The sequence below is a fragment of the Gastrolobium bilobum genome, unplaced genomic scaffold (genome assembly GCF_033153095.1).
Source record: "Gastrolobium bilobum isolate Gb01-03AN ecotype WA unplaced genomic scaffold, APGP_CSIRO_Gbil_v1 utg110480, whole genome shotgun sequence".
Lineage (NCBI taxonomy): Eukaryota > Viridiplantae > Streptophyta > Magnoliopsida > Fabales > Fabaceae > Gastrolobium > Gastrolobium bilobum.
Genome location: NW_026895930.1, coordinates 86261 through 99066, shown reverse-complemented (window position 1 = coordinate 99066; position 12806 = coordinate 86261). Strand labels below are relative to the sequence as shown.

The window sequence follows — 12806 nt, the reverse complement described above, 5'->3', positions numbered from 1 at the left end:
ATTTATTTAGACTAATTTTATAACTTATTTTAGTTACTACAAGTCACTAAGGGGTTCCCATAAACCCACTTAGCATATTTCTCATTTTTACGTTTTCAACCTATCTGAACATGGTTCGGTCATTAATTTTCTGTGGATAAACCGCATTCTACAAGCCTCCCGTCTTTAGATATGTTATTCTCCACTCAATTACCTTTCTAGGAAGCTATCACACGAGTTATTTCAATCTTGTTTGCTTTGGATATCGCCGTTTGAAGTTGGACAAGCAAAACTGCCAGCCAACCCCAAAACAGCTCCAAACATCCTTCACTCCACGAATTACTGCAGAAAATTCACTCAACCAATTGCTCTCAAATTTTTATACAACAAACTAGACACCTCAAACTTCAATTTGATATATCATACACCTAATTTGACCAAGTAATGAAGCAGGATTAATTTCCCAAAATCGGTCCAAAATTGCCACATGTGCAGTGAGCAAATGGACAGTCTGCACTCTCTGCCTTCTACAGGCCGACGTCCAACCCAGAACTTTACCAACTTTTACCACAAGATAGTGGACATCTCAAGCTTCAAAATGGCGTATGACACGCCCTTGTAGCTAAAAATGGTCTTCCTACTATAATAAGAATATTTTCATCAACTTCACAATCAAGGATTATGAAGTCAGCTGGAAAAATAAATTTTTCCACTTTTACCAAAATATTTTCCACTTTTCCTTCAGGGTATACAATAGACCTATCAGCTAATTGGAGAGTTAATGTTGTGGGGGCAGATTTTATTCCTAATTGCTTAAAAATAGAAGCAGACATCAAATTAATGCTAGAGCCTAAATCACATAAAGCTCTACCAATATACCCATCTCCAATAACACATGGAATAGTAAAAGAACCTGGATCCTTCATTTTAGGAGGTACTTTGGTGGAGACGATGCTGCTGTATTCTTTGGTAAGTGCCACTGTCTCAAACTCCTCTATTCTCCTCTTCCTTGATAGGATGTCCTTCATGAATTTGATGTAGCTTGGCATGTGTTGAAGGGCCTCCACAAATGGAATGTTGATCTGGAGTTGCTTGAGGATGTCTAAGAACCTCTTGAAGTGCTGCTCCTGGTTTTGATTTTGGAGCCTTTGTGGAAATGGAATCTGCCTTGCCTTTGATATTGGCTGAATGACTTCATTTTTCTGCATAGGTATGGCTGGCTCCTTTGATTTAGGTGCTGATTTTTCTATTTTGCCCAAATCACCTTGTTCCTTATTGTTTTCTGAATCTTGCACTTCAATTACATTAGGCTCTTTCTCTTCAATTGGTTGAACATTTTTTTCTGCCAACTTCCTCAAGGTAGAAGGCCTAATAACATGCTCCAGTTGTTCAACCTCTCTTCCATTTCTCAAATGGAGAGCTTTACAAAACTTCTTTCCCTCTCTCCTTGGTGCTTCAGTATCACTAGGAAGTGTTCCCACTGGTCTATTGCTAAGGGAGGATGCAATCTGCCCCATTTGTGTCTCTAAGCTATATAGAATCGCTCCATGACTTTGAAGCATGGCCTCATGATTTTGCAGCATTCGATTTGACCACTGGTCATTTGGAAGAGGTTGCGTTTATGCATTAGATTGCCTTTGCTGATCTTGAGGAATTTGTGAGTTAAAACCGGGTGGAAATTGAACTTTTGGCTGATAAGGTTGCTACCCTCCTTGGAAGGACTGATTCTGATTTCTATTTCCAACATTTTGATGATAATTTTGGCCCTGATTCTGGCCAAAATTTCCACCTTGTTGCTGCCATCTTCCTTGGTTGTAATTCCCTCTATTATTGTAGTTTCTGTTGTAGTCACCAACATAGAAGGTTGAAGAGGGGTTGCTTAGGCACTCTTCAAACAAATGGGCACCATAGCAAAGTGAGCAGATTTGTGTGGCTGCAACTACTTGGGCAGGTGGTTGCTGTTTGGTTTCAGCCGTTTGCTTGACTAAAACCTTGACAGTGTTATGCAGTGTTGCTATAACACCTTGCATTTCCAAATTATATATTAATATATTAAATGAGGATTAAAGGGAAGGATTAGTGAAAATCCTGGAAATTAGGTTAAAATACAAAGAAAGGGTAAAATGGTAATTAGCCAAACACGTAACCCTATGAAGGTAAAAATTGAGTAGGAGGTCTCAGATGATAAAAATAACCCTGGAAATGGATTCAGAACGAAAAATTGAATGGTTAGGCAAGTTTTAGAAAATTTGGTGAATAATGTTTTTACCGGGTAAAAATACCGCGGTACAATTGCACTGTAAAATGTGCCAGTTGAGTTTTGAGCTCTAGGTTTAGAATACAAGTTATAAATGGTGTATAGGACTAGGAAATATGATTTCTGAAGAAAATTGGCGGAAATTAGTAAGTTTGGGGAAGCATGCCTACGGCGCGCGTAACAGCTTAAAACTGCGTTTCTCCGAACGACCGGAAAACTCCGGATTCATCTGATCATGGCTAATTAAAGGACAATGGATAATGTTAAAAATTAGAGTTTCTAAATAGGTTATGAATTTACGGACGTTTAGCGGATTAAGCGGGAGTTTTAAATTTGTTTAAAATCGTGTGAGGTGGCGGTGGGACTCACCTCACGTAAGTCACTTATGCCACATGTTCCTACGACTATTCATCATCACCTTCTCTCCTCCCTCACTCATCAAACCCGCGACCATCACCAAAGGAAGGCAAGTTTGCTTCCAAAATTTCTTCCCTCCATTACTCACTCTATACTCAACCAAATCAAGTGAAGTTTGTCTTGAAACTTGTTGGAAATTGCCTCCCAAACACATTTGTAGTAGCCTTGAGCCTTGAAACCCACTAGATTTTGAGAAACCCCTCCCCCAAACCCGGGGCCCTTTGTATGAGATTTGTGTTCATGGAGTTGTTTGGAGCTCCAATGGTTTAGTATGTCTTGGAAGAGTCTTAGGCCTTGATATTGATTGGGTAAGTTTCATCACATTTTATTGGTTGGATTTGTTGATTTAATTCATGAGCCTTAGAGGTATTTTGTGTGATTGATGTAGTTAGAGAGCTCAAATTGAAAATGTGTATAGATAAATATGTCTTAGAATGATGTGTTGGAGCTATAAATGCAATAAAAATTATGGGTGAAAATTATGATAACTTAGTAGAAATTTGGATGATGCCATGAACTTTATGATTTTGAATTGTGTTAGGATTGTGTAAGTGAGTTGTTGTATGGTTGTATGATGTAATAATGGGATTGTATGAGGTGTGGAATAGTGGAATTGAATTGAATCACCTTTGGTATGAGGCTTGGGACAATTCGGCCTTAATGGGAAAAATAAAGATTTAATGTTGTTAAATTATATGGTTGATGTCTTGTGTTGTTAAATGATGATTAGAAGGGTTGTGTGATGGTTGGAAGCTTTGAAAATCAATGGAAAAATATTGGATGGTGTTGGATTATGTATTGAACCTAGAGCGAATTAATTGGTAAAATGATGTTTGAATGATGTAGGATGCAAATTGGCACCTAAAATTGCATTGTATTAGCCTTAGGATGCTTAAGAAAAATAAAAAGAAAATGAAAGAAAATATTTTGTGTTTTTTCACTATAATGGCTGAACCTCACTAGTGGGGGGAGGGAAAGGAAAATTTGACGTTTTGTGAAATTGATGGTTTACCATGTTTTGACGATCCGTGTATGGTCGTTGTAGGTTGCCTTTCGTGGATTTGAACCCTGAACCGTGAGCTCGATGGGTTGCCCTTGGTACCGGACCAAAGGGGATTGTGGTGAGTATTTGAAACCATGCTTGAAGAGTTAATAACTTGCATGTGTTTGTATGAATGGAAATTAATTGGAAATGTCCTCTGTGTAGGCATTTCTGTTGTGTACCTAGCTCAAGAAATATACTGCATTGGAGCTGTGGGAGAGGATTATAGAGGTAACCTCTTGGTATTGGGGTTTGATCCCCTTGTGTGTTTCACCATGCCCGTTGAGGGTAATGGTAGGAAGTGTATGTAAATAATATAGGATAACATGTTCATGCATATTGTATGTGTGTTGGTACATAGGATGTACCGTGTCTCTGGCCAGTAGACTGTTTGCCTTCAGGCGTTACGGACTTCCACTGGATAGGTCTCCATGAGGGAGTTCCAGTTGACCTGGAGTTATGGTGTGTGATCCGGATAAGAGCACACTAGGAAGTCTCGGGTGGATATGGATGGAGGGTGCCTTGTTTGATGTTCTGGGAACACGCCTTGGTTTGAAACCCGTAGGCTTATATGCCGAGCCAATAGGCTGGACGTTGCGCGGTTTTAGCATCGACCATTCCATCTTCGTCATATTTTGTATCCCTATGCTCCCCTATTTCACTAAATCCCTTACTTTATCCCGTTTTCAGATGTTATGTTGTATTATTTATATGCATCGAAGTGAGCCATTGGGCGGAGTATTCTCCGGAACCTCTGGGTTACTGAGATATATTCGTATATCTCACCCCGCTTTGGGGGCTTTATTTCAGGAGTTAGCAGTGGAGTTGGAGCGGCGGGAAAGAAGCCCGTATGATGTTTTGGACGTAGAACTACCTATTTTGCATTTTGTTGGCCATCGTGCCTAGGCTAGACTTAGGTCATGAACAATGCATATGATTAGGAGATGATTATCATCTTGTTCATGATGTATTTTGTCTAAGTTTAGTCTTGAATTACCATGTTTATTTTGGAGTAATTATTATGTTTTACTTGGAGGTTATGGTTTGTAAATTGTACTATGTCATTTGGAGGATTTGTAATTTGTACATGAAGAATTGATGTAATATGGAAGTATGTAATATGATTAAAGGGCAATAGGCCTATTCTAGGATTGATTATGTTTTATGTTGCAAGAAGCATGAAAACTAATATTGTGATTGAAATTGATTAAATTTAGAAAGTAAGCATGAATGATGTATAATGATTAAATTAGATATAAACTGTGTGGGTTGTAAGAGCACCAAGGCATTTCTGGTCCTTGTGTGCCACCCAATGATTATTAGGTACAATTTGAGGTCATAGAACACTTTTGTAAACTTTGGGATTATTGGAAAAACAAAGGAAACTCTGGCGAAGTTTCTAGAAATTGGCAGAATTTAGATGAACTATGGTAGAGCATATCTCCCTCCATAGAGGTTCGATAGGGACGTGCCATACGCCGTTTTGAATCTTGCGATGTTCTCTACATTGTGATAAAATTTGGGATTTTCTGGGTTGGCCGTCGGCCTGTAGAAGGCAGAGAACACAGACTTCCCATGTTGCCACTGCACATATGGCAGTTCTGGAGCGAGATTGGGAAAATATTCCCGCTTCGTTTCTTGTTCAAATTAGGTGTATGATATGTCAAATTGAAGCTTGAGGTGTCTAGTTTGTTGTATAAAAATTTGAGAGCAATTGGTTGAGTGTATTGTCCAGAATAATGGATTGAGTGAAGGCTGTTTGGAGCTGTTTTGGGGTTTGCTGGCAGATTTGCTTGTCCAACTTGAAACGGCGATATCTGGAGCAAACGAAAACTTTATGACTCGTGTGATAGCTTTATAGAAAGGTAATTGAGTCTAGAATAACATACTAAAATATGGGAGGCTTATAGAATACGGTTTGTCCGCAGGAAATTAAAGACCGAACCATGTCCAGATAGGTAGAAAACGTAAAAGTGAGATTTTAGCTAAGTGGGTTTATGGGAATCCCTTAGTGACTTGAGAGAACAAATATATGATGTAAAAGTAGTTTAAATAATTATTCCACAAAGAGTTTATAGTTACGGTCACAGCTTTTATTTATTACGATTTTTATTGTTTTAAATGCTTGCGTTATAAACGGAAAAAGTTTACTCCCATTTTTATAAATGAATTACTGTGATTGTAACTGCGCTTAATATTATAATTAATGTTAACAATACCGGTGTACAACGGGCTGTTACATTTTATGGTATCAGAGCAGTTTTGTTAGGGAACTCTTATAATACATAACTGTATTTTGTGTCGCATAGCTATCTGTGAAATGTTTATGATTAAAATATATGTGATTTCTCAGTGTGGGTGATGGGACGTAAATTCGTTCCCATCTAAGCCCATTTTGATGGCAAAATACCATATGTTCCCTCATCTGATGAGCAACTTCAGCATGAAAATCACTTGTTTTACACATTTGTGACAAAAACACAGTGGGAACGGATGGTAACGTATTCCTTTAAAATATATTAAAAGGGGAACGAACTGAGACACATTTAATGCACCTGCTCCATTCATTTAATGCTTCTGTACACTTTGCAGGTAACGTAGAGTTAAAGACTTCTAAAAAGCAAGGCGGTGCACCAACTGAGCAGCTGGAAACGTGAAGAGCAGAGAATCAAGAGTTCTCATTGGCTGAAAACAGAAGCAAAATATGGGAAGGCCTACAAACAACGAATAATCATCACCAAGCCCTGTTTCATTCAGCAATTCACGCAAGCTTCACACTCTGCTGCCACCGTCCCGTCCCCTCATTCAAGCAACTAGCTCTAAGGGAATTACAGTCTTGCCATTCCTCTTCCAGCTATAAATAGGACCTCCCTCACACAAAAACATCATCGAATCTTGGAGGGTTTGCAGTCCGAAAGGAAGAGATCACTTAGTAGTAGTTAGTAACTTAGTTTAATTTTCAGTTGTAATTATAGTTAAGCGACACCCCTTCTTCCCTTCTCTGTAAACAACCATCAAGACTCCTCACGAGCAAATACCCATCTTTCTCCATTTTCTGTTTCTTTTTGTAAACTGTCTTTTAAATTAATATAAGTGTTTTTCTCTTCGTTCCAATCGTTATCTCTTGACTGCATCTCGGGTCTATGTGATCTCAGTTGAGAATAATTATGTTTAAACTATCAGCCATGAACTGAACTATCTGTGGAACGGGTAAACTGTGAAACTCTTAAAGAACTGTTTTCAAAACTCTTGACCGAAGCTTTTTGTATTTCTTTGGCTGAGTAAGTTATATTCATTGTGCGCCAATGGAAATTGGGTACATACTGAGAAAGGAACTTCCATAAGGAAGGAATTTCAGACAGCTTAGCCATTGGGGGAAGATAAATGTCATGGCAAAAACGCTACTGGTCACCTTAGGAATAAGGGGCCAACTCGTCTATTTTAAGGTTCTGAACTAAGTACCTGTTGGAGTCAAGGGAGCCATAGGAATATGGAAACTTATGAGCCATCTAGACCATGAGCTGAGGAATCAGAGTTGGCAGGCAAAGAAACTGGGACAAAGCCAAAAGGTGTTAAGTCTTGAGCAGAGAAAACAACCCCTTTAAGAGTGAAGCAGTGAATCCATTCCTTTTGTTAAACTGTTTTAACCACCACCCTGTTGTCTCTTGATTATAGTTATTTCTGTTTTAGTAATTTTATTTTATTTAGTACTTATAAAAACTCCAATGATTGTTATTTCACCTTCTTCTAAACAGGAAGGATCACATACATAACGCAGCGAGCAACTGTTTGCCATCAGGTTGAACCTACTGTTCCTGAGGAACGTTGTCAAGACAGTAGGTGTAATGCCTGGCAACTTGCAAGGATCAACGACTGTCCCCACACACTAACACGAGACTGTTCAGCGTGTTTTGTCCTCACTCGCACACTTTCCGGGAAAACTTCCCAGGAGGTCACCCATCCCAGAATTGCCCCAAGTCAAGCACGCTTAACTATGAAGTTCTTCCGTTCCGGGCTACCGAAAAGTAGATGCATCTTGTTAGTATAGGTAGTACCAATTAATTCTTATAAGCTATTCCCAACTGTACCGTCCCATACCAGCACAGTCTCTGGAATCCCTCTCTTTCGGGTGTTGATTCGATTTATTCATGTACCCTTGTCCCTAGAAGACTGCCAGGAGCCGCTCCTTGTTTGTGCCCTTTCGCACCATGCCCTTTCGCACCGGTGATCACTCCCCGCCCTCATCAGTGCCCGGGATGTTACAGTTCACATCGTTCATGCACGATTGCGAGGCAATGTCTCATTAAAATAGTGAGTTCTTGACTAACTATTTTAGGTTTTCCTTTCTCTCTTATCATTAGGAAATATTTTCCAACCTATATAACTTATCTTTTCCCATTGAAAAGATATATGACATCACACACTTTAATAAGGGAAAAAAAATTTATTTATTGCTTTTTGATAAATTATTTATGCATTTATTACACTTTTCAAAAAATTTGCACATTTATTGCACAATGTGACGTCCCTTTTGGGCGTCACATGTGATGCCCCTTTCAGGCGTCACACCCTAAGGGGAGACGCCTCAATGGAGCGTCACATGTGACGCCCAAAAGGGGTATCACACTTGAGCCCTATAAATACCCCCATTTTTACCATTTCACTTCTCACTCTTACTCTTATCTCTTTCTAACCTCTCTCTAACCACGGATTGTGCTCTCAACCGAACGCATAAATTTTTGTAGCGAAGCTCTGCCAACTTAGGTAAGTTCGTAATACCTGCTATGTATACGTTTAAATTACAGTGCTACATGTTAGGATTTATCGTATATTAGAGACTTAGAACATAAGGATAGTCACTTAGAAATTTTGTACCATGCTATGAATGTTGTATTGATTTAGTAATTTTTTTGTTACGTAGTTATTATTATTATTATTATTATTATTATTATTATTATTATTATTATTTAATTAGGCATTAGGGTTTAGCGTATTAATTAGTGATTAAGAAAATAGTGATAGTGACTTTGTAAATTTTGTATGATGTTATGAATGCGGGAGTGTATTGATAATTATTTAGTCACTTAGGTGTTATTATTAGTAAATATTTATGAAATTATTAGTGACTTAGGGTTAAGTATTATGTCAGTATAATTTAATTTGTGTCCGACGTTTTATTATTATTTAATTACAAATAAATTACTGTACTACGTATTAATATTATTTCATTAATTACGATTTAGTAAAAACGTAGGGTTTATGCTTAATATTTTTGATAATAAATTAGGGCATTGCTTAATTAATGTGTACATAAAATATGTTGTTACATGTGATTAATTTCATTGTTGTTTTATATTATATAGTTTAGGGTCATGGGTGATTCATCATCATCTGCGGGTTCTGCATCGGATCCAGAGCCTACCGATCGTAGCATGTTCATCATACCTGGGCCGTATAGATGAAAGGTCCTTCGTAAGAGGACGCAGAGTGCCCATATTTCATAGCGAGTGTGGAATACGGAACATGTTAGGAGACTAAAGACCAGGCATGGGAGACCACAGGGGGGCCACCTACCGGCACTATTCCAGAGATGGTCATAGACTACCTCACACAGGCTGGATTTATACATGTTGCCCGCATGCGACATATCCAGGTATGCAATTTCCGGCGTTTTATATTTATGTGATTATTCAATACCATTCGTTAACACGTGATAATTGTATAATTTATTTCAGATTGATGCCCCATTAATTAGTGCTCTGGTCGAGAGGTGAAGACCAGAGACACATACTTTCCACATGACCCAGGGTGACTGGACGTGACTCCATAACAGCAGTATCTTTGGCTTGTTGTCACACCCCTTATTTACTTCCACACCGTAAAGGCATGTCAACCGGATAGGTGCATACGACAGTTTGGTCTGGATCAACCCATCCCGAATGAGAGCAAGAAGTTGAAAGGGATCCATGATCATACTCTGCGGGGGAAGGTTGATGAGAACTGGAAGCGTAAGCTTAGTCCTTGGATTTCCAGATGGCAGGCCAGGGAGACGCAACATAGTGGTATCAGGAATAATCTCTGGACCTGTACTTGGTGGTATTGCTTCCTCATTACCAATTGGCTGCCACAAAGAAGATATCATCTACGTACTGGAAATGATTCTGCCTAACACTTAAAGCAGCAGCAGCGGCGTGATTACACGGGTATTTAAAGGCCTTAAACTTTCCATATTGACAAAATCTCTGTGGGAGATTGACAGAATATGAACGATCCCAACCTGCGTCAACCTCGAAGACAGTATGTTCCACGTTGTATGCTCAAACATTGTGGCTTGTTGCAAGTACCTCATTCTTCTTGACCAATTCAACAACATTTTTGCAATGACGATGAGCTGATTGAAGCTGCACAACGGCAAATGTACCTCTCGTAACAAAATAATGAACCAATCTGCTATATGAGCTTAACCAATGCAGTTATCGGCATATTTCTGGCCCCTTCAAAACCCTGTTCACAGATTCTGCCAAGTTTGTTGTCATATGCCCGTACCTGCGTCCTTCAAGATCGTATGCGCGCGACCACTTTTCCTTAGGGATGGAATCAATCCACTCAGCAATTTGAGGACTAGTTTCACGGAAGCTCGCAAGATTTCTTTCAAAATCAACCATGGCCGGAGTATAGCCTGCACAATTTGGACATCATCGTATAAACATAAATTGAGACACATAATGGAAACAAATAAATAAGTTTTTGTTATTAAGGTTTACCTAAATTCTTTAACATCCGCTTCAAACCCACATTTCAAAAAATTTGATTGAAGTTGCTTGCAATATGACGAATACAAAACACGTGATATGCATTTGGTGGCAGCCAATTACGGTTATTCTCCACAGCGGATATTATGCTACGATGATGATAGAAGATGAGGCATATGTTTGACATCTCAGTAACATGAGCACGAATATTAACAAGGAAATAGTCTCAGGCTTCCAATGTTTCACCTTCAACGATGGCAAAAAAGCATACGATTCCTCCCAATCACCGTACATAATTGCCATCGTTTTTTTGCTTCGCATACCATGCCTTTCTGTACGAAACTTTAAAGCTATATTTAGAGGTTATCCTTTCTTGAACCAAAGAAATTGAGACAGATGGTTCTTCCCTTATCATCCCTGCAACGTGGAGATTACAGACAACATTACATAGAACGAATTTAATTACACAGCAGTATGTAAACGTTGACATCTCATTGTAAATAAATACGTACCTAGGACAAGATCCGCAATAACGTCCGCATCGAGCTGTCTATGACCCTGAGAAATATGGTCATTCAAACAATTGTGATCTCCTCCCCATCTCGTAATCTTCCAATTTTCCCCAAACACTGGTTTGATCGCCCCTAACGCGCCACAGGCAACCTTTATCATACGCACAACATTTCATGGATAACTTTGCAGGCGTGCTCTCAATTACAATTGCTTCTTGATGCTCCCTAATGAGGTTGTGCTTAAGTGCCATTTGGACATCTTTTTTTGGTGCAAATTCTTGGTTCACAAATAACTTGTCACCCAGTTGCCACGAACCTTGTATTGAACCCGATCCTGAAACTGTACCATCAGTGCATGATTCTTGTTCGCTTCGATAACTCCAATCAATGTACGAATAATGCGGGATTCCTTCCCAAAAAGGAATAACAACCTCGTCACTTGCATCTGATAATTACAACTTTTTAATACAAACTCCCTAAATCAGGTATCAATTCAGGTATATACAAATTATATCAATTACCTTCATGATGTTTCCTAATGGGGCAGACGCAATGTCATGCAATTGCAGCATTTGCGCGACCACTGGTTCATGCTATACTGGGATTTGAGACGCACCATATCACCACCTTCATCTCCTTCTGAAGCACTAGTGTTGAGAAATATAGTCCCACATTGGTTGTATGTGCAACTAATGTGGAGTTTATAAGGCCTTGGGCACTCCCACCCCTTGAGCTAGCTTTTGGGGTGGTGTATCCCAAGGTTCTTTACATGGTATCAGAGCGTTCGAAATCTCACCGCCTCCCACTTTCTTTGTAGTGGAATTTCCACATGTAAGTGGGCTTGTATGTTGTCCACCCCTCAAGCCCAGTGGGCTCTCGTGTGAGGGGGCGTGTTGAGAAATATAGTCCCACATTGGTTGTATGTGCAACTAATGTGGAGTTTATAAGGCCTTGGGCACTCCCACCCCTTGAGCTAGCTTTTGGGGTGGTGTATCCCAAGGTTCTTTACAACTAGCATCCTCCGCCAGAAGACGTTCTTCCATTGCGATATTTTCATCATCGTCGTCGTCGTCTTCGTCATGCATTTCCCAAGTCGGATCATTTTCATCTCCCTCAGAAATATTACCAACTGGAGACGCATAAGCGACAGACGTTAATGGAAGACGGGAAGAATTTAAATCAACTGACCTCACCGGTAATGGAACATTCTCCGCTATGGCGATGTCGACATACAACTCCAGAAAATCTGTCCTTGAATGGTTGAAAAATTCTTCCATTGTCATCTCCACGTCTTCATCGTCAACCACTTGCAAACTACTGTATTTATCACATTGCTATAACCTTGTCGTGATCTGAGTGATACATTGGTTGCCTTGAAGACTTAACTTCTGCCGAATTCTCTGATGCAGTTCGCCAATGGTTGCGTTGCGTTGGATACGTGTCGACCTTTTTTCACCTTCAAACATTACACCTCGTCGACCTTCTACCTTCCTACCATTGTAATATAATACAACACGAACTGGATTAGGATGTGAACTCATTCTTAAATAGAATAAGAAATAAAATGAAAATACTATATTAAAGATAAAGGATTATGTATGTATGATGCTAGAATTTTTGGTAGAAAAGAGATATAAAGAGTGAGAGAAGAGGTGTGAAGAGTGAATAGAGTGGAAAGGAAATATATAGAGCCGCACATGTGACGCCCTAGTTAGGCGTCACCCATATGGGTGTGACGCCTAATTGGGGCGTCACATTGTGCAGTATATCCGTCATTATTTCAAAAATTATTACAAATACGTAAATAATTTATTAAAAAGCAATAAATAATTTTTTTTGCCCTTTAA

General features: G+C 39.2%; 1 protein-coding gene across 1 annotated transcript; it reads right to left on the bottom strand.

The window, feature by feature from the left end:
• Nucleotides 1–572: 572 nt before the first annotated feature.
• On the bottom strand, nt 573–1496 carry LOC133296847 (uncharacterized). Its single transcript, XM_061495901.1, has one exon. It carries the CDS (start codon nt 1494–1496, stop codon nt 573–575), a length of 924 nt encoding a protein of 307 aa, XP_061351885.1.
• Nucleotides 1497–12806: the final 11310 nt, after the last annotated feature.

What these genes read in the sequence shown, in the direction of transcription:
- LOC133296847 (XM_061495901.1), bottom strand. Translation starts at nt 1,496, where the DNA reads ATGGGGCAGATTGCATCCTCCCTTAGCAATAGACCAGTGGGAACACTT.